Source organism: Centropristis striata, chromosome 3 (assembly GCF_030273125.1).
Source record: "Centropristis striata isolate RG_2023a ecotype Rhode Island chromosome 3, C.striata_1.0, whole genome shotgun sequence".
NCBI lineage: Eukaryota > Metazoa > Chordata > Actinopteri > Perciformes > Serranidae > Centropristis > Centropristis striata.
This window is the reverse complement of record NC_081519.1, coordinates 15,077,411-15,100,726: the sequence shown is the minus strand read 5'-3', so window position 1 is coordinate 15,100,726 and position 23,316 is coordinate 15,077,411. Positions and strand designations below refer to the sequence as shown.

Sequence of the window (23,316 nt, the reverse complement as noted above, 5' to 3'; positions counted from 1 at the left end):
CTATGTCCCTGAAATGCCCCCTGTTTGAGTTGTCTGTTGCTTGCAAATTGAATTTTTTTTTTTAACCAATTCTTATTGACAAGCGTTTAAGCTTTTAAAGCTTCAAATTTACGCTCTTGGTACGATCGTTGAAAATCGCTGTATTAATCTATTGCAATGCATCATACTCCTTACGATAATCATATATTCTGTATAAAAAAATCTTAATCTGTATGTGAACAAGTATAGCTTGCAAATATATGTTGTGAAGTAAAATAAAAAGATTTTCCTGTGATATATAGTGAATTAGAAGTAAAGAGTTGGCTAAAACTGACACAGAAAGTAAAAGGTAAAATACCTTGAAATTGTGCTTAAGTGCCATTTTTCTATTTAGTTACGCTCAACCCTGAGTGCATTCACACATGTATGCACACGAACACACACACACACACACACACACACATGAAAAGTGACAGTCAACAAACGTTCAATTTATCATCATTGTCACAAGTCAGATGCTGGCAGCGGCTCTAGTATCTGACTAAGACCCATATTGGCCCAGGAGAGAGAGATAAGCTGTTTGTTTCTGCTGTCAATGCTGCCAATTTGGTTTCCCATCACTTCAAATTCAAATCAACAGCAGCGCAGAGGGGATCTGAGAGAATGTGTGTGTGTGTGTGTGTGTGTGTGAGACGAGAGGAGAGGAGAGGAGAGGAGAGGAGAGGAGAGGAGAGGAGAGGAGAGGAGAGGGATGGGGGAAGAGAGAAAGAAGGGCAAGGGAGCAAAAAGAAAGAGGGGGAGGAGAACAGCAGAGAGGAAAAGCAGAACAGCGAGGGATGCTCGGTGAGAGAGGGAGAGGGAGAGAGAGTAGATAAGATCACCTAGCTTCTGTGAACACCATCCCCCTGTGTCCTACACTCGCTTCTTATCTCAACCGCTGCAGACACCCTAAAGGGACACACACCCACCGAGAGAGAGAGAAACAGGAAAAGAGTGAGAGACAGAGAGAGAGGAATATGGAGAAGAAAAGGAGAGAAGATGAAAGAAAGCAGCAAGGGAATGGTGGAGACTATGAATACTTACTGGTGGGGAAAGAAGAAAAGACACGAGCTTCAGTGGTGAAATCCACCACCAACTGTCACCAGGCCTCATTTAAACGACAGCTGTGTTGGACCACATAGAGCTTTGACCTTGTTAACTATGGGAAACATGTACTTGATGAGCTGTCTTTGCTGCATGTAGTTTCCCAACAAGTAGACTGTTGGGAAACTACATGCATATCTATTTATGTCTACATTTGACATTTGGTTTTTAAGTCATCTTCTCAGTGTCAGTATATTTAACCCATTGACGCCTAAAACTTCCTGTAAAACCTCTGGGCAATTTTAAAATAATCCCCTAAAACCTGAAGTTTTTCTGGAAATTCAACAGAAGTGTCAACACTTCTACTAAATAATAGATTTTTCCGCCTTTGTAGCAGATAGAAATGAAATTCCAAAAGTATTTGAGAGCTTATACAAATACTTCAAAACAACGTATCCGCTTTACAGGCTTCAATGGGTTAAAGGGGACATGTCACGCTTATTATCAGGTTCATAGTATTTCGGTATTCTACTAGAACATGTTTACATACTTTAATGTTCAAAAGACACTTTGTTTTTCTACTGTTTTTTTTCTGAATATACCTGTATAGTTGTGACATCACAACCTTACGGAAGACTTGATGGCTCGTTTAAAGGCACTTTCTGAAAAAGTGCTGTGTGCATTTCTCTGTGGATTAAGCATTTTGATACATTCGCAGTATTTTAAAGCACCTAGATTTAGCTTTTATATATTTAATTTTGAAAAACATTGTCATGTGATTTATTATTGATATATAAATATATTGGGTTTTTTTTCTCTTTTAGTATATCTACCTTAATTTACCTTTTTTTTTCTGAAGACATTCATATCTAAAGATAATAAGTCCCAATGTGTGTATCTTACATGCCATTACAGAATGTCCGGTTAATTGAAGCCCCAAATTCCCCAAAACAACAGAGAGACCATGACCTCTCTGACCCTAGTGCTAGCTCTGGCCCTGGATGGGGGACACTGCAATCTTGCAATTCTCCTTTGAAACTAATTACGATGACACTAAAAATAAAACTACTAATGCATTCTTGAATTAGTGCTTTTCAGCGTTACTGGACACATGAATTACTTTTTACCAGCATGCATTGCTTGGCGCCACCCAAGACTAGAGAGCTTGGGGACAATGTTATTGCACAGAATTCTCTAATTATCTTGTGCCTATTAATTCAGGGATTGTAAAAGGCTGACATAAAAAGTTCCCTCCTCACACTCTATTCTTTTATTCCCAGCCACAGACGGGGAGAAACTCCCAGTGATCATTTAAATATTTCAGAACATCTTGGTAAGAGCCTAAAAAGAGTCAATAGCATTAAAAAGCTTTATCCACGGCACAGCTGAAACTCCACGCTGCATAGCCCTGGAACTCTGCCTCGAAAAACTTTGGCATGAAACTTTGTTTGAGGCTGTCCAATTTCAGTCAGTCAATAGAAATCTCCACATCTCCCCCTACCTCAGTTCTGTTAGCACTTATCTCTGCCTGAAAGGGTTGACCAAGGACAGCCTTTGCTCAATAAACAGAAGAATGTTTTTTTTCTTCTCCTTTTTAAAAGATTGACCTTAAGACAAGAACGTTCTGACTGGATTTTTGTGAGTGCTAAGGCTTAGATAACACTCTTCAATTCACTCTTGAAATGGGTCAGAGTAAAGACGAAAATTCTTGACTCATTGTGTTCAGAGAAATAGCATATAAAGCCTTGGTCTTTTAGTCATATGGTGAAAACGAGTACCACTGAGTGCACAGGAGGAATTCTAATAAGTCTTGTATTAAGAGAGCTTCTGATTCAGGTGCCCTTGTACTGCTGTAACTGGGACACTCAATATGAATCATGTGATTGTTACTATTCAGTCTGCTTCAAAACACCATCAAATTAGTTGATAGCTGCAATGCAGAATATTCAACTTTTGGAAATAAAATATGCACAGCTCTTCTGCCCTACACTGTAAAAAACCTTTGTAGAAATTACAGTAAAACACTGTCAAATTGCATCAGAAATAGGTTGTCAAATTAAACATTGTACATCAACTTGGTGAATACTTTTAATTACTGTAAATCAAAGAATATCATAAAACTTTAAATTCAACTGCCATAAACTGTAGAAAACACACAGTTTTAGTGTAAAAATATAACATTTTGATGTAAAATTAATGGAGAAATACCATGATGACACAATTATCCTAAAAGTAATGGGATTATTCAGTATAAATTACAGTTTTTGCTGATATTTACATTTACATACGCTCACTGTATTTTTTACAGTGAAGTTCTGGCAACCAAAGCTGCCGGTATTTTATCGTAAATGAAACAGATTTTTTTTTTACAGTGTACAAAGCAAAAAGGCAGTGACTACGCAGAGTGCAGAACTGAGAAAAATGACTTTAAAGTTATCCTCCAGCTGTTTAGTTACTGTACAAACCACGACCATTTTTCTCCAAAACAACACACATTTGAGATAAGATTTTTGTCACATAACAAAGGATGCCTTGAAAGTCATGAAAATCATAATAACTCATTTTTGACCAAAAATGCAGTTACTGCCTTTTTGCTTTGTAGGGCAGTGTTGCAATCATGATCTTGGTGTTTGTAAAACTAGGACGCATTCTTTCCCCACATGTTGAACATGTCTCTGTCCCAAATCTTTAGGTACTTATGCTTGCTATGCTACCTTTAGCATCTGTATGAGACACATTGGGCTTTCCTTTGACTCCAGTGTATTTTCATTATTAGACGGCCAGAGCAACGAGTGTAATATAAGGAGTGTTAAAGTCCGATTAGAGAGGGCGGGAGTGGTGACTACACTGTAAAACATAAACTGTTTAATTTACGGTAAAATACCGGCAGCTGTGGTTGCCAGAATTTCACCGTAAAAAATACAGTGAGTGGATTGTCTATTCTAAATTTAAATGTAAATATCAGCAAAAACTAATTTAGACTGAATAATTATTATTATTTTTAGGGTAATTGTGTCATTCATTCACACATCATGGTGTTTCTCCATAAATTTGTGTGAAAATGTTATATTTTTACAGCAAAACTGTGTGTTTCTTCCAGTTTATGACAGAAAAAGTAAAAGGTTTGTGCTATTCTTTGATTTACGGTAATTAATGGTATCTAATACGGGGATGTACAATTTTTAATTTTACACCCCATTTCTAATGTATTTGACAGTGTTTTACTGTTATTTCTACAAACATTTTTTACAGTGTAGGTCCAACAAACTTAACCCATACTTTGACGCAGGAGACTTTGAACCTGATGTTTGTGTCACGTGTGAAAACTGGAGTCAGTGTTATTTTAAGTTAACCTCTAAATAAACTTCTGTACATAGATTCACCACATTCTACAACACCTACATTACCAGCGTAACTCTGTCCAGTAGTTATTTATGGATCTAACTTTTTTCTTTAGCTCTTTTTTTCCAAACCCTAAGCAAGTAATTTTAGCCTAAACTTAACCACTTCCTGCCATGGAAGTTTATTTTGAAAAGCCCCAATGTATGTCACAAGCAGAAACTGACGCTTCCAAAATGAAAGTGAGAGACCGTATTTGATGCTGAGGGGCACTGACCATGCGTTAGTTTCCGACAAGTTGGTAGTGATTGAATGTGTTTCTATAGAAAATGAGTCCTCATAGCGCTATACTCAAACACATTTAAATGTTTTGTATTAATTAAAACTGCAGACAGGTTTAACTTAAATATCCCTCACTGGATCTGACATTAGAGTGAAAAACCCAGACATTCCCTCACACTTTTGGTTCTGTGAGGAATAGTAATTCAATAAAGTGAGCAACAGTCGCTCATATCCCCTTCACCTTTGCTGACCTTTCAGATCGTTACTCACAATGGAAAAAAGAGACAGAGGATAGAGGCTATTTTAGGGGACACAGCCAAGGTCTCCAGGAACACTCCAACTTTCTCCCCGTATCATCTTAAAATCTTTAATTGGCAGCTATAAACCCTGATTAAATAAAAATGCACTTTGAAGCCCATAATATGAGCTCGGAGAACGCTACTATACTGTTCTCTGTGTGAACAGGAAAAAAAATGTCAATTACTGTTCAGAGACCACATCAAGCATTTTTTTCTGTTCTGTAAAAAGGCCTGAAAAATTCAGGAGCTGTTTCGTGGACTAATGAATGCTGGTCTTGAGTATGATATTATTTCAGCAGAGTGAGGCAGAACTAAGGGGCAACATTATGAAAGAGGAGGTGAAATCATTTATAATGGAGTGTAATAGCAGTCACAGCTCTCCTATAGGCGACTATATGCAGATCCCTTAGTCGTCTCTATGGGCGAACAAGAAGAATATGTAATATAGAAACACACACTGAGCACGCCACTGAGGGAACAGGAGTGCAAGAAAAGATAGAGCAAAAGTTAATAACCAGGTGACGAATGAAACTCAAAGGGACAGCACTGTACATCTGCACCCCCCCCCCCCCCCCCCCCCCCCTCATTTTTAAAAGTGCAGGACATAGTAATTTAGAACAATAGCAGCTCTAGTTGTAACTAAATTACTCCCAGAGATGAGGATATGAGGCAATAAAAGTTATTATACTGTATCCTGGATGAATACTCCGTTCTGATTGACTGTGAGGTGTCAAATAAATTTTAATAACTGGGCATTTCCTGCAAAACTGTTACATCATAATGCCAAACGAATGTGCTTTGATGGTTTGAGTGTCATTTTTTAGCAACACACTGACAAATAGCCTGGAAACTTTGCTAAAATGTTGCCCAAAAATGTGCAGGCAACTACTGTGGGAATAAAAATCTTTTATGACAATAAGAGCTTAAGGAAAGCGTTGAAAACTCAATAATTTGACACCTGTATCTGCACACATTGGTACTTTTAGGAGGCTACAAAGAAAAAAAAGGAAACTTAAAGGAAAAAAAATGGATGTGGGCAACCTCCATATTAAAATGCATGCAGTAATCCAGAGATTACAGGTATTAATAGCAAATGCATGCAAACTAAAAATGTTCTCACACGCTTTGATGCACTTTCACATTATAACCATAGATAGATTTAACATTTTTATGACATAAAAAGGGTGAGAAAGAATTAGCACCTTCAAATGTTATTTGTATGTGCGTGCGTGTGAGAGTATGTGTGTGTGTGTGTGTGTGTGTGAGAGAGAGAGAGAGAGAGAGAGAGAGAGAGAGAGAGAGAGAGAGAGAGAGAGAGAGAGAGAGAGAGAGAGAGAGAGAGAGAGAGAGAGAGTCCCTGAAGATAACAAGTCCCATCTCCCGCCCTGCTTCCCAGAGTGGCCGTCTCTAAGCTGTGCTAATCGATTGGCGAAGGAGGAAAAAGGGCCAGCTTTAATGTGTTGCATGTGAAGGATTTACTGGAGAGCAGAGCCACTGAATCAATGGCGTAGAAAATGCATCATTAGGACAGTGTCGTCCCCCCACACCACCCACCAGACCCCTCCCCCAACCCCCGCACCCGGCCCCTTGAGGGTCACACACACACACACACACACACACACATACGCACACACACACACACTGGCCTGCAATGTGAAGCTTGAGCTGTCGTGCAACAAAGTGAAAAACCTTCCAAAACAACACAGAGTGAATGACACACACTTGCACACACTTGTAAAAAGCTGATGGCAAAACACACATGCACGCACACGCACACGCACACACACACACACACACACACACACACACACACACACACCCTGCACGTCTGGAGCTGTCCCCTGTCCAGGCAGACGAATCACCTCACTTTCATCCTACCTCAGCCATTTTGTCTGGAAATGTTTGGGAGACCCAAATTTAGCTTTTGACAATATGAATTATTAAAAGAGGATTGACTCCTAAGATGAACCAAAAGTCTGCACCGCTATGTTCCAGGTCGGGTACTTTGGGAAATTTATTGATGCTGTATAATATAACAATGTAAAGCTGATAGAAGATTTACTCTTTTTTTGAGCATTTTTATGCCCATTCAGTGTTTCATTTGGGAACTTTATACTTGGCAGAGCAGAAAAACCTCTGAATGTGTTTAAACCATCATGGGACACTAAAACTCTCCTCTGAAAACCAGACAACACAGCACTTTAAGGCTCAATGTCTTGCTTCACCTCTTCTGTGATTTGGGTTGCTCTCATGTCCGTCAGGGCTATACAAGACGGATAACAGAAGCAACAGAACTACCACTATGTTCAGATTTGTCCTCATGATTAATGCCCAATTGCCAATGTTCATTGCCAACACAGGGAGATGTGCACGCTAAGGTAGCAACAAAGAGTGTGGAGGTTGGAGTTGTGGATGGGGACATACAGTAGTACAGAACATTCACCGCTCGTCAGAACCCTGCAAGTATAGTTTGGGTTTCTAATGAGGATTTACCAAACCTGGACCATGAATTTTGGTAATCTAACCTGAACTGTTACTTTTTACCACTGCAAAGGATTGGCTGCAAAGTTTTCCATTCAAATTTCCAAGTGTCTTTCTATTCGCCATAACTATGATCCTTTTCTAACATTGCCTTAAGTAAATTTAAATAGACCTTTTTTTTAACAAATAGTTACAAAGTGCTTTCCTCACACACACACACACACACACACACACACACACACACACACACACACACACACACACACACACAGAGACCAAGTGTGGACCTCTGTTTTTGGCCATTTTGAAAAAATCAAAAATATAACAGAAAACATAGAGTTTTATATATTATTGCAAATGTATGTATTTTTACATTCTTTTAAGTAACTTGGGAAGAGGGGATTTGCAATCTTGAACTACCAGAGCAAGTCTACCTGTGTGGGGACCTCCGTATACTGCCGTGTGCCCATTATTTCACCTAATGAGTATTGTTTTTGTTTGTTTCCATGAAGTATAAAACAAAAGAAAAACAATAAAAAGACAACACAAAGAGAGACAGGCCAAAGTTAAACAAAGAGGTGGAGATCTATAAAAATGCTTGTTTATAAAGATGGAGGCTTCTTAAACAGTACAAATATATAGCAAATGTGATACATTGGGGAAGATGATTCCAGAGTGGTTGAGGCATAGAACAAGAGATAAGGAGATCATAAATGTAACTTGGGCTAAGGTCATGCAGAGCCTTACAGGGTTTTGTAGTCTATTAAGCCACAAGAGTAAGGGTAAAGTGGAACTGCCAGGTAGTTCAATTTAATATTAACCATAATGTAGTTTATTTAGCTTGTGCAGATTTTGTAAGAAAATAAATGTAATATAGGGTATTGAACATAACAAATGTTGTAAGTAGGTGTATTTCCATCCACTTGTTTCCTATTTATCTAACTGAACCAACTCCAAATATTGGCATACAGTAGTGGATGAAAATGCGCATGAATTTGACTTTTTTATTTGCCAGTTTTCTGCAAATCTGGTTAAAATTTGCTTGAAATTTGAATGGAAACTTGGCTGAATATGGGTTTATGCACAATCATTCCTGTTTGCCATCAGGATTGGAATCTGCAACGGTACTGATAAATAAAATGCACAGAGACAATACTATTTGCATGTTTTATGCTACTTTCTGTTTGTTTATAGACAAATAGACGGATGGACAGATAGATGGATGTAAAGAGCACATTGTGTCAACAGTCACACGAGGACCTGGCAAAGCCGATTTATCAAAAATGCGTCTACAGATGAATCATGTATCACTAAGAAGACAAAGTGCTCTAACTCTGTCATGGGAGTGGTCCCATGTTTCGTCCCCGCGGTAAAACACTTACAGGATAAACACTCCCATTAATATTCCTCTGTGCACCTCTCCTCTCCACTCTGCTCGCCTCTCTTCTCCTTTCCTCTCCCTGTCCTATTATCCTGCCTCGGCGGACATCCTGTCCTGTCCCGTCCGCCTTGCCAACCTGCAAGATGGAGATGAGAGGACGATCCAAACGCAGGAGGGGGAACATGAATCATTACACTTCCTGTTGTTGCACGCCGTCCGGGGAAGGAAGAGAGAGGACGCCCCCGGGGCTCCGATTGATTCCGGAGACTTAATTGGGTTTATTAGCCAAGATGTTGGGCCCCGCGAGGAGGCTCCCAGAGGCCGCCGAGTCCCCCCCACCCCACTCCCATTCCCACTCTTCTGAAGGAGAAAGCCTGCGTAATTGTTTTCCCTCCATCTTCTGTGTCATTGTCAGATGGGTCCTGCGGGATTATTAGCAACCCCAGGTCCCTCAATAATTCATCCAGAGCTATTTATACACAGATGGAGAGTCCTCTAAAGTCTCCCCCAGTGAGCTTATCTGACGCTTAGACAGACAGACAGAGAGAGAGAGAGTGATGGCGAGAAACAGTGCTACAAAGGGAAAAGCAAGAGAGAGATAGAATGAGAGAAAACGGGAGAGACGTACAAAGACAGTGAGGAGGATGGAGAGAGGCGATCACAAAAAGAAATGCAAAGACGACGCAAAGCATGTCTGACAGTGTATAAAACAGTAAGAGCGACAGACAGCAGCGTTTTAGGTAGACACAATGACAATGTTTCTGGTGTGCATTGAGTTTCAAGGTGAAACTCTCTCGTCTGCTTTGCCAAAGTGAACAAAAGCACCGTCCCGGGAATAGCACACCCTCACACAACACACATTAATGGCTTTTAATCTTCCCCCCTTTTTCCTCCATTTAACACAATTAAGATGTTTGCAAAGCTAACATGGACCACTAGTCGCTATAGGAAGGACAGATGAAAGACATTCAGGGATTTCCATATGCAAAGTAAACACAGTTATCCGTCCTTTCTAACGTGTCAATGCGTAAGACCAACAAAACAGCAGCCAGCCATTTCTTAAATCACCTAATAATTCAAACAAAACATTAACACATTAGCATATTAACATTAGCGCATTAAGTAGCTTCTAATCCCAAACAGATAGCGGTTGGCTTCGTGACTGCATGCTTTTAATGGCTTTGCAGATACCTGTGTCTTTCCGCCTGCAAGTTGAGGAGACATTTTGTTGTCGTCAGGCTAATGAAGCCTTTGGCGCACAAAGTTGATTTTCAAAGTCCCTTTGTTGGTGCTCCAGCCACAGATAATTATATATATTCATCCCCTTTGGCAGTCACTTTTATCCAGCTCATTTAGAAAGCTTGGCTTCCTCTTGGACAAATTGGGACATTGAAAGGCAGATTGGAGTGATAGTTTTTACATTTTTGCATCGATGGCACATTAATCAGGACAACTATAGCTATGGGAAAAGACTTGCTTAAACACCCTGTGAATGGCTGGTCATTTGTCTGTCGCAAATATCACTAAAGTTATGTCATTATCTTAAATGCATTCTTTCTGCCTTTACAAATGAGAAAATGTGTAGTACTGTAAATCCATAATGATCCATAACATTAGAGCTTTAGGTCTGGAACCTAACTGGCGATTAATTTACACAATATGCAATAAATCACAAGCAAAATGTTTTTTATTTACAGCCTTAAGTGAGGGACTGTTTTACAGCTCCTGGTATAAAGCAGGTCAGTCTACTAAAGTGCATCAGGGAGAGTCACCTGAACACAAAGTGATATTTATAAAAGTAGAGCTTTAATTAGAAACTTTGCCATGCAAGCTGAACAGACTCAGTAATTTATTATTTACTTTGTCATATTTCTCTCTTGATGATTAATTTTAATTAGTTTGATAAAATAATAACTTTAACGTTGCAGAGTAAAACATTTCCGTGTTTTACTAAAGCTGAAACCACTTTCAATGAAAATATTTTCGGAACATGACATTGGAAATTAATTCTCCATTTTTATTTATGAAGTGGACCTTTGTTAGCTTTGGGTACAGCCTATGCCAAATTAATTGCCACTGCCCAGCGTGTCCTCATGGTATTGATAAACGATCCACAGAGGCAAGCTCTCTCTCTCTCTCTCTCACACACACACACACACACACACACACACACACTGCTGCTGTTGCTCTGGGAAAAGCAAAGCTTATCAACTAGCCAATGCTCACAAACTCACACACACACCTGCGAACGCACTGCCTTCTCTGTCTCTATCTATAAACCCATGAAATCATTCCACACCAAGTGAAGCGGGGTATGTATAGGTTTGGCCAGGATTCCCATCTCCTGTTCTGTGATTAAAGGACCAAACTAATGGGCTCTGTCTCGTTGGGAACCTGTGTGGGGCTGGGAGAGACCTCAGAAGCCATTAAATTGCAAATCTGTAATAATTTGCTGAAGGCTTTCTGTCCAGATCATTCCCAGGGCTGATTTGTGCATTGAAGTAACGCTCTGAATGGCCAAGCACAAACCCAGCTGAGCCCACCGGCTAGCCAGCCAAGTTAGTCTACTAGAGGGCACTCTCCGGAAACACACAGAGCCAAATTTACTTTACAAGAAACCACAGAGCAAACTTTTGCTGTGAATTTCATTTAATTTGTGCCTGCAATCTGGGCAAAATTAGTGCCTGATTTTATGCAGCAACTGATCATTCAATAAGCAGCTAGGCCAGTCCTTTGAGTGGAGGAGGACACAGAGCCTCTAAATGCTTTTAATATTTGATAAAATTCCAAACAAAGGCTGCTCTCTTGTTGTCTGTCCTGGGTTCTTCAGAAATTACCACTACACAAAGGTTTAATTTGGCTGCCATAACCCAATGCGTATGTATATAATAATTAGTTTAAATCTAAGCATTTGACTAAACGCCAGAGGAAATTCAAAATGAGAGAGAATATGAATGAAAGAAAATATTTATATTGTTTTTTAGCTATTTCAGTCAGGATTTTACAATTTCCTCAATTATGCGTCAACAAACTATATAATGGTTTTCTTTTTTATTTCCTATAAGGTAGACAATCTTCTCTGTAAAATGTATCCTCACCACCTGCACGAACCTGTATAAATCCTGCTGAATGTCAATCATTCACACTCACTGTATGCTTCCTCACTTATTTGCAAGAGCCTCTCTTAAAGACCTTAAAGGGGACATATTATGGTCTTTTTTATTCTCATAGAGTTTTGGGTTTCTACTAGAACATGTTTAATGCATGATTGTTAAAATTATTTTTTTTCTTGAAAAGAAATATCTTCTGTAAACCTGCTTCCGCAGTTTTCACAAAAACTCTGACATTCATTAATACTTTCTTATTCGGATTTGTTCTCTAATTTTAATAGATAGAATATTTTTTTAATGAAGTTTCTTATTATGTTACAAAACAATATGGTCTTGTACATTAAATAAGCACTATACTAACACTTCAACTCACATGAATGATGTTAATTGAGAACCATGGCATCCCATATTTAGTCGATGACATTTATAGGCCCACACCTTCATGGATCTGACCTAGACTTTCCTAAGACCTTTCTTTAGAACAAATTTAAGGAAAAAACTTGTGAATGTGAATGAGAATGATGCCCAATATTTTGTCCAGACTTGTATCACACCCGTGTCTCAGAATTTCAACCTCTTAGCTGCTGTTAGTTGATGAAAATAAGACTGAATTGTTATGCAGCAAGGAGCTACTTAGCACATGCACACACATCTATTCTTGCAGCCACTAAACTTAAATCCTATACTTCTAAACTGTCATTAAAATATTGTGGTACATGAAGAAATTGCAGGGAGCAAACGTACACACAGAAAGATGGATTGACAAACATACAGTAAAACCTGTCCAATTAACAAGTTGTCAGAGATCCATTTAATATGGAGGGCACTTGCTTATTTACCCCCGGGGTGTCTGAGAGCTGTAGGGGTCTAATTCTGCTCCCATCCCAGGAAGGTCATTCTTCCTTCTCGAGCTATGATGGCCACAGAGTAGTGCTTAAATCTGGCAAAACGCAGCCTATAAATTACAGCAGAGGACAGAGGGGTCAAAGCCTGGCATGGAACTGGGCCAGAAGCTATCAATCTGCCGGGGCCAGCGAGTGCGACATCTGTCTCTGGGACTCCCTCACTCTTTCTACTTCTCTCTCTGTCTGTCTTTTCTTCTCAGCCCCTTCCCTCTTGCTTTCGTTCCTTTTTGCTCACTCTGTGCCTGTCATTGAACAATCTCTCTGTGCCTCCATTTTTAGTCTGCACCTCTCTTTATAATCTGTGCTCTCATTCTTGTATATCGCTCTGCCTCTTGATATTCTTTGTCTGTCTTTGTGTGCAACCCCCCACCCGAACTCCCTTCAATGGATCTCCCTCGCCTCTTTTCACGCATTGTCTTACATCATCCCTGTTTCAACATCTCTCTAATTCTCCTTCCCTCTCTCACTCGCTCTCTCTGTCTTGAGCTCCTTGTCGTTTTACGCACTCTTGCACCATCTCCCTCTGCAGCGATATGTTTTGGTCTATCTGCTCTCCAACCAGCAGGATAGGATAAAGCCTTGATGTACTTTCCCTCAATGTGATGCCAATATGATTTGAATGGTAATATCTGATAGTAAAAGGCACTGATTTGCACAGATTTTTGGGAATGAAAATGGAATGATATGGACCCAGTGGGTACCTAGAAATAAATACAAAATTTAAAACACAAATTCAAAGCGGCTTAGTTGCCTTTTGTCATTCAGAACTGTGCAAACTAAATATATTCCTTAAATACAAAATGGAACAAAGCCTCTCTGACCTGAGTTGCTTACTTCAGATTTCCCTCATAAATCTGTGAAAGATACGTAGTAGTTTAAATGTAGGATGCTGGCTCTGTGAGTCAAAACTTGTCAAGCCTAATCGACAACAAGCTCTTCTATTTGGTTGATGCTTCTGCTGGTTTCATCAGAACATCTTGCTCAACATTTGCTTCCCAAACCCTTCGAAAACTTCTGCATGACTTATTAATCCTCCTCCATTTTCTGAATCAAACTTGGTCTTGAATAATTGAGAGAGATCTTTGAAAAGCCCTAACCTCCATTCCCACCTTCCTTTTACAAGTCAACGTGGTGCATTTTTAATTGGGGGACATGAAATAGGCATGAAGGGAGATGGGTGAAGAAAGTGAATTGAATCGGGGACACTCAAAACCTGGCAGTCATCGCACAGTGCAGGAGGTCGTATGCATGCATACAGAGGGAGCTAAATATGTGCGCGGCCTGACAAGTCACACATGCTCGACAGTCTTTGACGTGCTTTCTGTCTGGGACAAATAGTACACGGCTCGTGTAATCCCTGCTTTAGAGTATCCCAGCAGGCAGACCCAGATACGCCACTTCGAGTTATGTTTAGCAATTTGGTTGAGAATAAACATCAATTCAACTTTCTGTGAACCATAAATCTCCAAAGCCGAATGATTTGTTTAGTGTATATGAGCCAATTGTGTATGGGCTAAAAAGGTAATTGAAAGTACATGTACCAGGAATCGTGACGGCTTATTACAATATCTGTTTGCAAGGTAATAACAATGATTTGCTTTCTTCTGTGCTATTAAAGCATGGCTTGACCTTGAGGACAATGTTAGAAATGGTATAAATAGGAAAAAAACATAATTAAATATGTTAGATGGCATTCGAAGTGCATAAAAGGCATTTGGAGCAGAATATGTAGCAGGAATTAATGCACGCTGGATATGCATTAATGGGCTACTGCCACAGTTAACTGTGACAAACTTTGCTTCTATTTTTCATATTGCTGCTGTGTCATGCTCGTGGAAAGCCTCTGCAGTACAGAGCTGCAGCTGGATACGATTTTACGTGCACACTGAGGGTTCGAGTGGGCCGAAAATAAAGATATTACAATTAAACATTACAAGTCATTGTGAAGTACTTTAGGGCTGATATTTGGCACATGCAGTACTCTGCAGTATATAATCACACACATACACATATATATCCAAAATCTATGCACAGGCAGGGATGAACACACAACAAATATGCAGAGAAAATGTATACACGCTCGTATAAACACACACATATACTGTACACATACAGATATTGGGCCCGGATATTATAATATTCCCTATCATAATGCCTCCTGACTGTGCAAAGCTTGATAAAAAGGAGCCTGCAGCTCTAATCCAAAAGGCACAAAACACCAGTTTCCAAGTTCACACACAGAGGAGATTCATAACCTTTTGACTGGTGAAGAAAGGAAATGGTGTTTAAGCCTTTTACACTGAACAACTACATATAGAGCATGGTGCCCGTGTAATTGCACGGCACAGATAAGAGACCCAGAAACGGAAAAAATGTAAAGTATATAGAGTTGAGTAACAGAGACAGAAATCGCATGTGGGGACTAACAGGTTGTGTTATAGGAGCAGCATGCTACATGTTTGTATTTATTATTATATTATACTTATCCTCTAAGCTAATCCTGAACTACAATGAATTTTTAAACATGTAAAAAAAAAATCCTATCAAGTAAAAAAAAAAAGGGCACTTCCCCACAGGAAGCTCTATTCTTAGCTATGAAATTATCAGTAGAACAAAAGTAAATCTCAAAAAACAACATGTAAGACTTTCCAACATTTCAAAAGTATTGCATTCCCCATCTCCTGAACCGGCCACCGGTGTTTGAAGCAGGGGGGCTTGGAAGTGGTATTAAGCGTACCTAAAAGATTGAAGAGGCCTAAAGCGTCAACTTTTTAAAAATTGAACACAAAGCACAATATACTTAGCTGATGCAAGAGCCTTGAAAACAGAAAATATTTACCTCTCCAAGGAACATTTTTCACAAAAGAGATTTTTTTTTTCATCCTGTGGAAGAATAGTACACCGGGGCAATGAACGTGGCAACAGGAAAGCAAGAGTAAGAGAGAGGCTTGTGCAAGTTGTTTAGCCTCTCTTTATGGAAAACAGTAGGCCAAATGTTGATGAAACATTTAAAGCATACTTTATTTTAACCAGCTGTGGGCTATCGGCCGACAAACTTAACTCTGTCAAAACACAAGAAAGCTTTTCTGTGTATAGGAAACTTTGTATACAAGTCTTTCGCTAAAGGCTTTGTTGGAAATATTATGGATTGCTTTCTTTTTTGTTTGTCACAATAGTGATATGCAATGAGTTAACAGCCAGTGGTCTGATGGGGAAAATAAAACAACACACGCCTGGAGTGATTTCCACAGCAGAATATTCACTTGAATAAAGTTAAAGATATATTATCCTATAAACAATGTATAGAGTCATATAAGTCTATCTATCTATCTATCTATCTATCTATCTATCTATCTATCTGTCTATCTATCTGTCTATCTATCTGTCTATCTGTCTGTCTGTCTGTCTGTCTGTCTGTCTGTCTGTCTGTCTATGTGTTGACATCAGCAGCCTGTACCGGCAGTCACAAATCTTCAGTGTTGTGCTTCTCCACAGGTCAGCACTGTCCACAGTGAGCCATGACTTTGCCACGTGGAACCATTAAGTACACACTAACACTCTGATATACAGTATGCTGACTAGACCGTTCCACTGTATGATACCAGACATGTGTTTTCCTCCTGAACCATCAACACAGAAAGTTCTCTGTGAAGCAAATTAAGTTTCTATAAACGATAATGTAATAGTATTCTAAAGCATGGTTGTTTTGAATGGCCAACGAACTTTAAACCCTTCTATCCATGTTTTTTTTGCAACTTATGTTGAAGCTTGTTTCTTTCAGTCTTTGTGAAGGGAAATGAGATGATCATGTAGACACAGCCATCCCTTTACATTATCTCTCTCTGTCTGTATGTAAAGGTCAGTGGTTTTAATGAGAGGAGCGCCGAGGTCAGAGGAGCCAGAGGGCTCCACCTCCCTGACAGGCCTCATGACTCCAAAGCTGCTGTTAGCATGCTAATCCCCGCACAAGCTCCATGAGCACTCCCTCCTTTGGCTTGGTGCGGTCATCTCTCACTGTGACTAACTGGCTCCCTGCTCGGCCATCAGCCGGCCCCCATCTGACAGTCCCCTCCAATAATAATGGACAACAGAGGCAGTGCTGCCTTGACAACGGCCCTCCTGACAAATTAGGCTCACTGTACTCCCTGCTCTGGCTCCGCCTCTTGTTTCCCCTCTTGTTGCTTGGCAGTTCTGGGCTGTGCCAGGACGGGGGGCCGGCGGGTGTGGCGTGGCACCGGTGGTCGAGTGTACTTTGGTAAGAAGCGACCTCCTCTGTGACACATGTTGCCTTTCTCCCTGACAAAACACTCAAATCGATTGTGACGCGTCTTCATAGAAACGGGGCACAATGTGGGGCCTGAGCGCGCATTCTGAGCTGAGCTGAGTGGAGGATTCTGGGCCAGGGAGGAGAGGAGGAGCACACACACACTCATCCCAAACCAAACGTGAGAGGAGGAGAGAGAAAGATCCCACAGAGAGAGGATGATGCAACGAGAGTGAAATTTTTCGGCCGGAACGCATGCTGCATTAACGCAGACCTGCAGGATGAAAAAACACACCCGCACTTCTTTCTCTCTTTGTTCAAAGCCACATTTGGTTTTATCCTCCTTTTTTTGTTGCAGACGGTACTCTAATGGCAACCTGTAACACCTAATTGCCTGCAATAAAACCCAGCATGAGACATTCATGTTTTTGGCATCGTGACTTCCAGGCATCACCAAACACGATGATCTGCTCTGAACCTGCTCCTCTGACACATTCACTTAAAAAAGCTGAAATATCAATACCATAGAGGTTCTGAGGGAACCATAACTCCCTTTATGACCTGCATAGATTATAGCCCCCCATCTGTAGCATAAGCCATCTGCACTATGGGTAAATTTTAACAAAATTACTACTGGTCATTACACTGTATCTCCACTTGTTTGATTTCAAACATATTAAACCGTTTTCTCAAGTATTTATATTAAATTACAAGATATAATCATTAAATCACCACAGTTATATTATCGCAGTGAGCTGAGTGAGTATCTTCTTTTTAAGGCAGATGATCTGCACTAAGGACCTGTGACATTTTATTTGCATCACTTGCCAGGTCAGGTGGACTATTTGGCCCATATCTTAATGAAGTTTCAGCACCTGCTTTGACTTTGAGCCACTCTCTGGCGTTGCAACCACTTTAACTGTCTGAGCCTATGGCGAGAGCTGTTGCTAATGTATTTAGTTTGGCCAAGGACAAATATATTACTCACATTAAATTACCACCAAATGAAACAACAGCAGTAAAACAAACTTGGTGACAGTTGCATTTGCATTTGCTTGGAAAAAACAAAAATGTAGACAATAAAGGTTTGGCCTGGAACACAATAGCGCCTGAAGATGTGACAGCAGTAAACAATAGATAACACCTTCAGTTATTAAATGTCTTCCCCGTATCATCGCGGCTCAATTGCCCCAGTGATTATTACATGAAATCAGGCTGATGAATAGTGCTAGAAATCATATCTACACCTTCTCTTCCTGAATAGACCCCCACCTCCCATGCTGCATTGCCAGAGAGAAGAGAAAGAGAAAAGGGCTGGCTCTTTGTGCTAGCTGTGCCTCTCAGCCCCGTTGTGCTTGGTAGCAGCAGCAGCAGCAGCCGGTGACCATTATAAATGGCCTCTATTAGCATGGCTCGGTCGCAGAGGGGAGAGAAATAAAATCATTGGGAGAATGTAGGCCTGCACTGGTGTCCCTTCGCCCGCTCCCAGCCTCTGCAGACCCCCGTCCCATACCCCCCTTCCTCCCCACTCCCTCCACCCCTCCATTCCAAGGGGACAGAATCCTAAAGACTAGATTACTAGTGATACATGGAGTCATTATGAGGAGGGTTATGGCAATAGTATCACAGGCACGGCTGACAATGGCTATAATAGGGGTCTCTTTCTTCAGAGGTAGCATTACCATAGAAAAGGCTGTTTCTTTAGGCTTGTTGATGTACAGCAGAACAGGACGGCCTTTTATTACCTGCCGTGGCAAAAAAAAAAGCTCTGTATTATCTAGCTGAAAACCATGCTTATTTCTTTGTAAAAATGCCATGTCTCTCAGGGTAAAGTTAAATGAATGCAACAGTATCCCCCAGATGAGATATTACATTGTTAGCGGTGACAGTCAAGTATGTGCCATGTGGAACAAAACACAAAAAAACAACAGTAGAAGAAAATTGTGAAGGAAATGACAGTTGATCATCTACAATCTCTGGTTGAAGCTGAGGCTTTGTACTACCACAGCCATTATCCAACATGATGTCACTGTCACTGAACAGGCAACATGTCAGAGCGAGTACATAAAGTGAAGACAAAAGGGAGAAGCGGGAAAGCAAAGAATGAAGGAGAGCCAGCAGAGTTAATGAAGAGGAGAAGAGATGGAAGAGGAGAATAGAAGAAGAGTTTCTGGTGGGCAATTCTATAGACCGCAGTCCACTGGAGCATTTCACACCTTAAAGGGTCATCATGCCCTCGGTTTGACTTTTTCTACTCTATAGCAGGACTCTGAAAAACGCAAACTGCATGAAGGAGCTGAGGGAAAAGCGGAAAGGGAAGAGTGGTGAAGGGTCGAAATATATATACATACATGAATGTACATTTGTAGAAAATGTACAGAAGAAATTTACCACGAAATGGCACTGTTGAGTTTTTAAGCTGCTGCAAGCCAGAAAATATACAGAAAATACAGGAACGAGTACAAGAGTTTAACAGTTCAAATGGCTTTCATTTTACAAGGAACAGAAACACAGCATGCATTGTTTCTCTGCAAAAATATTTATGTTTTTGCTTCTAAGTGTATTTACTCTTGCCTCAAACTCTTGCTGTGATAGCATACTATACCTGATTCATGCTATGCTGTGTGGTCTTCAATAAAAGCAGTATGACGGCAATGCACGCAGTCAGTCACTTTGCCTGTTATTTGTAGGACGTGCTGTCTTTTACTGCTAATTTGGGAGTCTTGTATGAAAACCTCAGGAAGGAGTGTGTTGGAAGGGGGATGTGGCCTTCGAGCAGGTTGCAGTGAGCCAGTAAGCTGGTGAGCCGGGGAGTAGCTAGTGCCTCCAGCTAGTTAAAATATGAGCGCAGCGGGGGCTCGCTAATGAAAGCGGGGGCCCAGCCCGGGAAGCAGGGCCGTATATCGCTGTGAGGAGACAGTTCTTAGAATCAGCTGGCGAGCCGTGCCTATAGTTCTGGGGCCACTGGTGATTAACTGTCCAACAGGGAGTCGCTACTACAGCTGGGCTATTAATAAAAGATAACCCCCCACCACCACCACCACCACCTCCAACCCCCACCCTCTTCCCTTCCCCACCTCTGTGGTGCCTGCAGACAGTCTCCGCCCTCTGGAATTATTTGTATATCATAATCATTTCCTGACACATGGTGAATGTCACACATTGTTTACATGTGGGCGGAGGAAGCTTTAAAAGGGGGGGAGGAAGAGGGGGGCTCCCAAAAAGTGATAGCTTATTCTTAATGTACTTTGCTCTCCTGGGAGATGTCCTGCAGGTATAGCAGATCAATTAGTGACCTCTCATTAGACGGTGATTTGCAGAGAATGACCCTTCCCTTGAGAGATAATAAAGCACCGTCATTCCTGTTGCACCAAAAATACAAGGCTGCTTGTTAATATTACACCAAAAAGACCATGAAGCATTGTCACAGCAAAAGTTTAAAATATAAGATAAAAGATATTTCATGACTGTAACAAAGGGATTTGCAGGGCTACACTAGGAGCAGTTATAACAATAGAACTAAGTGATAAACTGTGCTGGGTTAAAATGCTTAAAAATCAATTAAAACATATTTATGTGCAATTTAGATAGTTGTTTAGATTTCATAATCAAGGAGGGATCACTCAGATCACCAACACCTGAAAATCTTAAAAAATATATTTTCAAAAAGGTTGTGCAAAAGTAAAAATATATTCATAGGCCCTTGTGTTGCACACGTGCGTACACACGTGCACGCGCGACCGCCCCCCCTCACGACCAAGCTCCCACCCCCCCCCCCCCCCAACACACACTCACACACACACACACACACACACACACAGACACACACACTCACACTCTCTCTCCCTCACCCTCACTCTCTCTCTCTCTCTCTCTCTCTCTCTCTCTCTCTCTCTCTCTCTCTCACACTCACACACACACACACACACACACACACGGAGAGAGTTACGGGCAACAGAGTGTACGGTGCTGCGGGCAATCAAACACAGCCTCCCCGCTATTGCAACGTGAAAACGTGAGGTTAATGGCCTGGATTTAGCACCGTAGTGAATGAAAGCACGTTTACAACCGCCGGACTAGATGTGTGAATACTCCCGTGCACACTGCCCACATAGGAACATTGCTCCTCCTAATATCACCCTACATAAATTCCTGCCGTCGTGACTCCCGATTCGTGACAGCCTCATGCTTGGATATGTTTGACAGAAAAAGATGCCATGAATTGCTAAACCAAAGAAAAGTCTACAAAAGCAATTCATGGCATTTTTGGTGTCACAAATCCTGCGAACAACATGCATAAAGTCAATCTTCAAGCATACAGATATTTTTGCACAATTTGCCAACAATCGTGCTGTTCTACCCCCCTCCTGCATGATTTAGGATCTTGACTCTCACCAATGTGTGACAGATTTCACAAAAACAAGTAGATTCTTGTTTCAAGGAAAATGGGCTAAACCCACCTTTGTGCATGCCCGTGAAGCGGTCCTTCAGCACAGTGAGCTCGTAGATCTTGCCGAACTCCTCGAAGAGGGGCCGGAGGTCCTTCTCGTCCAGGTTGCGGGGGATCTGACCGATGAAGAGTTTGATGGCATCGTGGTCCTTCATGGGGATGGTGGCCGGGCAGCCCACCGGGCTGTGGCTGTGGCTTAATCCGTTCACGAGCCCGTTCGTGCTGGCGGAGACCACACCGACACCGTGCACCGTGCCGTCCACCTGCCCGTTGGTTAAAGTTGCCATCTTCGGACCGGCCAGCGAGTTGGGATGGGTGCAAACAGCAGCAGATGGTGATGGTGGAGAATCGTTTTACGTTGAGAAAAAAAAAGCTGGCGGAAGTCTTGGTCAAAATTTGGTTCCGAGACCAAGCCGTGCCAGAGCTGATTCCACTCTCGTCCTATCAAAGCCAATATTTACACTGATGTGAAAACACATGTAGCATTTGGCGAAGACGCATATCAAAAGCGCGCAATGCCGTTGGTCCCGGTGGAGGCTTTGATTCCTTATATTTATGTCCTACCCAATAACTCGTTCATTGATTTCATAAAAGAGAGACAGAGAGAAAGAGAAGGGGGAGGGAGAGGGAGAGAGAGAGGGAGAGAGAGAGACCAACAGCGTTCACTGTCTATTTACACCCACGTTCCCTCGTCCCAGCTTCTTGGCACCCTTTTATTTTTTTGCATTGAGGAGTCGGTATGGGTGTCTTCTCGGTTTAAACGGACAAGGCTGGTTCAATCTCCTCCAGAACAGTGGGGAGGTTTGAATAAAGCTGGGCCACTATAAACTCGGTTTATGTCAAACCCAGCGCCTGCTGCCCCCCCTTTTCTTATGCGAAGACCAAGTGGTACATTCCACCGAGGGGAGAGGGTCTATAAATAGAGAAATATAGAGAATACGGTCCTTTGTGCTCCTACTCAGAGCAAATAACAACACATTCACTAACGCAACAATTCATTAGTTCGTGACTGACATGCACACTGTCCTTATTAATTGTCATAAGCTTTTTTTTTCTTTTTTTTTTACAACAATTTACTCCTGATTTGATGCGATACAGTCAAAATAAGCATTCGCTGTAGATGGGATGTGATTGAAAAGGTGGCTGTCGTTCTTAGGAGGTTTGATTTTGTGCTTAAATCACATTTTATTTCATCGTATAGCCTTCATCTTGTTCCACGGCAGCAGCAGCGGCAGCAGACAGCCGCTGCCTCCTCGCTCCGCTCCCGGCCGGTGGACAGCTCCGTGGTGCTGAAATGAAAGTCCCCACAGGCGAAACGCAAACACACCGATGCAGGATTCATCTGACGGTCCCGAATTCGCTCGTTATTGTTGAGAGCAAACGCACGATTTTTGCACGGGTGAAGCGACGTATTATTAGCTTCCACTTGCCATTTCCAAAGTCATGTGGATTAGATGATTTGATTTCCAGAAAGGGGGAAGTCTGTGAGCACCGCCGAGTGGCGTAGAGAGGGGGCACATCGAAGGCGAAAAAAAAGTCGCACAAGAGTGGGACACATTGACAAGATGCAAAGAAATCCAGCGACGTCGGACACTTTAGGTTTCTTCAGGTGATGATCATACTCATACAGACGAGAGAAAAAACCCGCAATATCATACTTTACACTGTAAATGGACAAACACATCTGAAAAGCTATTCTCCGTAGTAAAAAAAAAAAAAAAAAAAGGTTGATTGATCATTTGA

The 23,316-nt window shown here is 41.3% G+C and overlaps 1 protein-coding gene across 1 annotated transcript in view; it reads right to left on the bottom strand.

Annotated features, from left to right (window-relative positions):
• The window catches only part of celf4 (CUGBP, Elav-like family member 4), a 95,475-nt gene extending 73,221 nt beyond the window's left edge, over nucleotides 1-22,254 (bottom strand). The window contains exon 1 of the mRNA XM_059328422.1: nucleotides 21,584-22,254. Within this exon, the coding sequence (XP_059184405.1) occupies nucleotides 21,584-21,860 (277 nt within the window). The 5' untranslated portion in view covers nucleotides 21,861-22,254. The remainder of the gene's footprint in view (nucleotides 1-21,583) is intronic.
• Nucleotides 22,255-23,316: the final 1,062 nt, after the last annotated feature.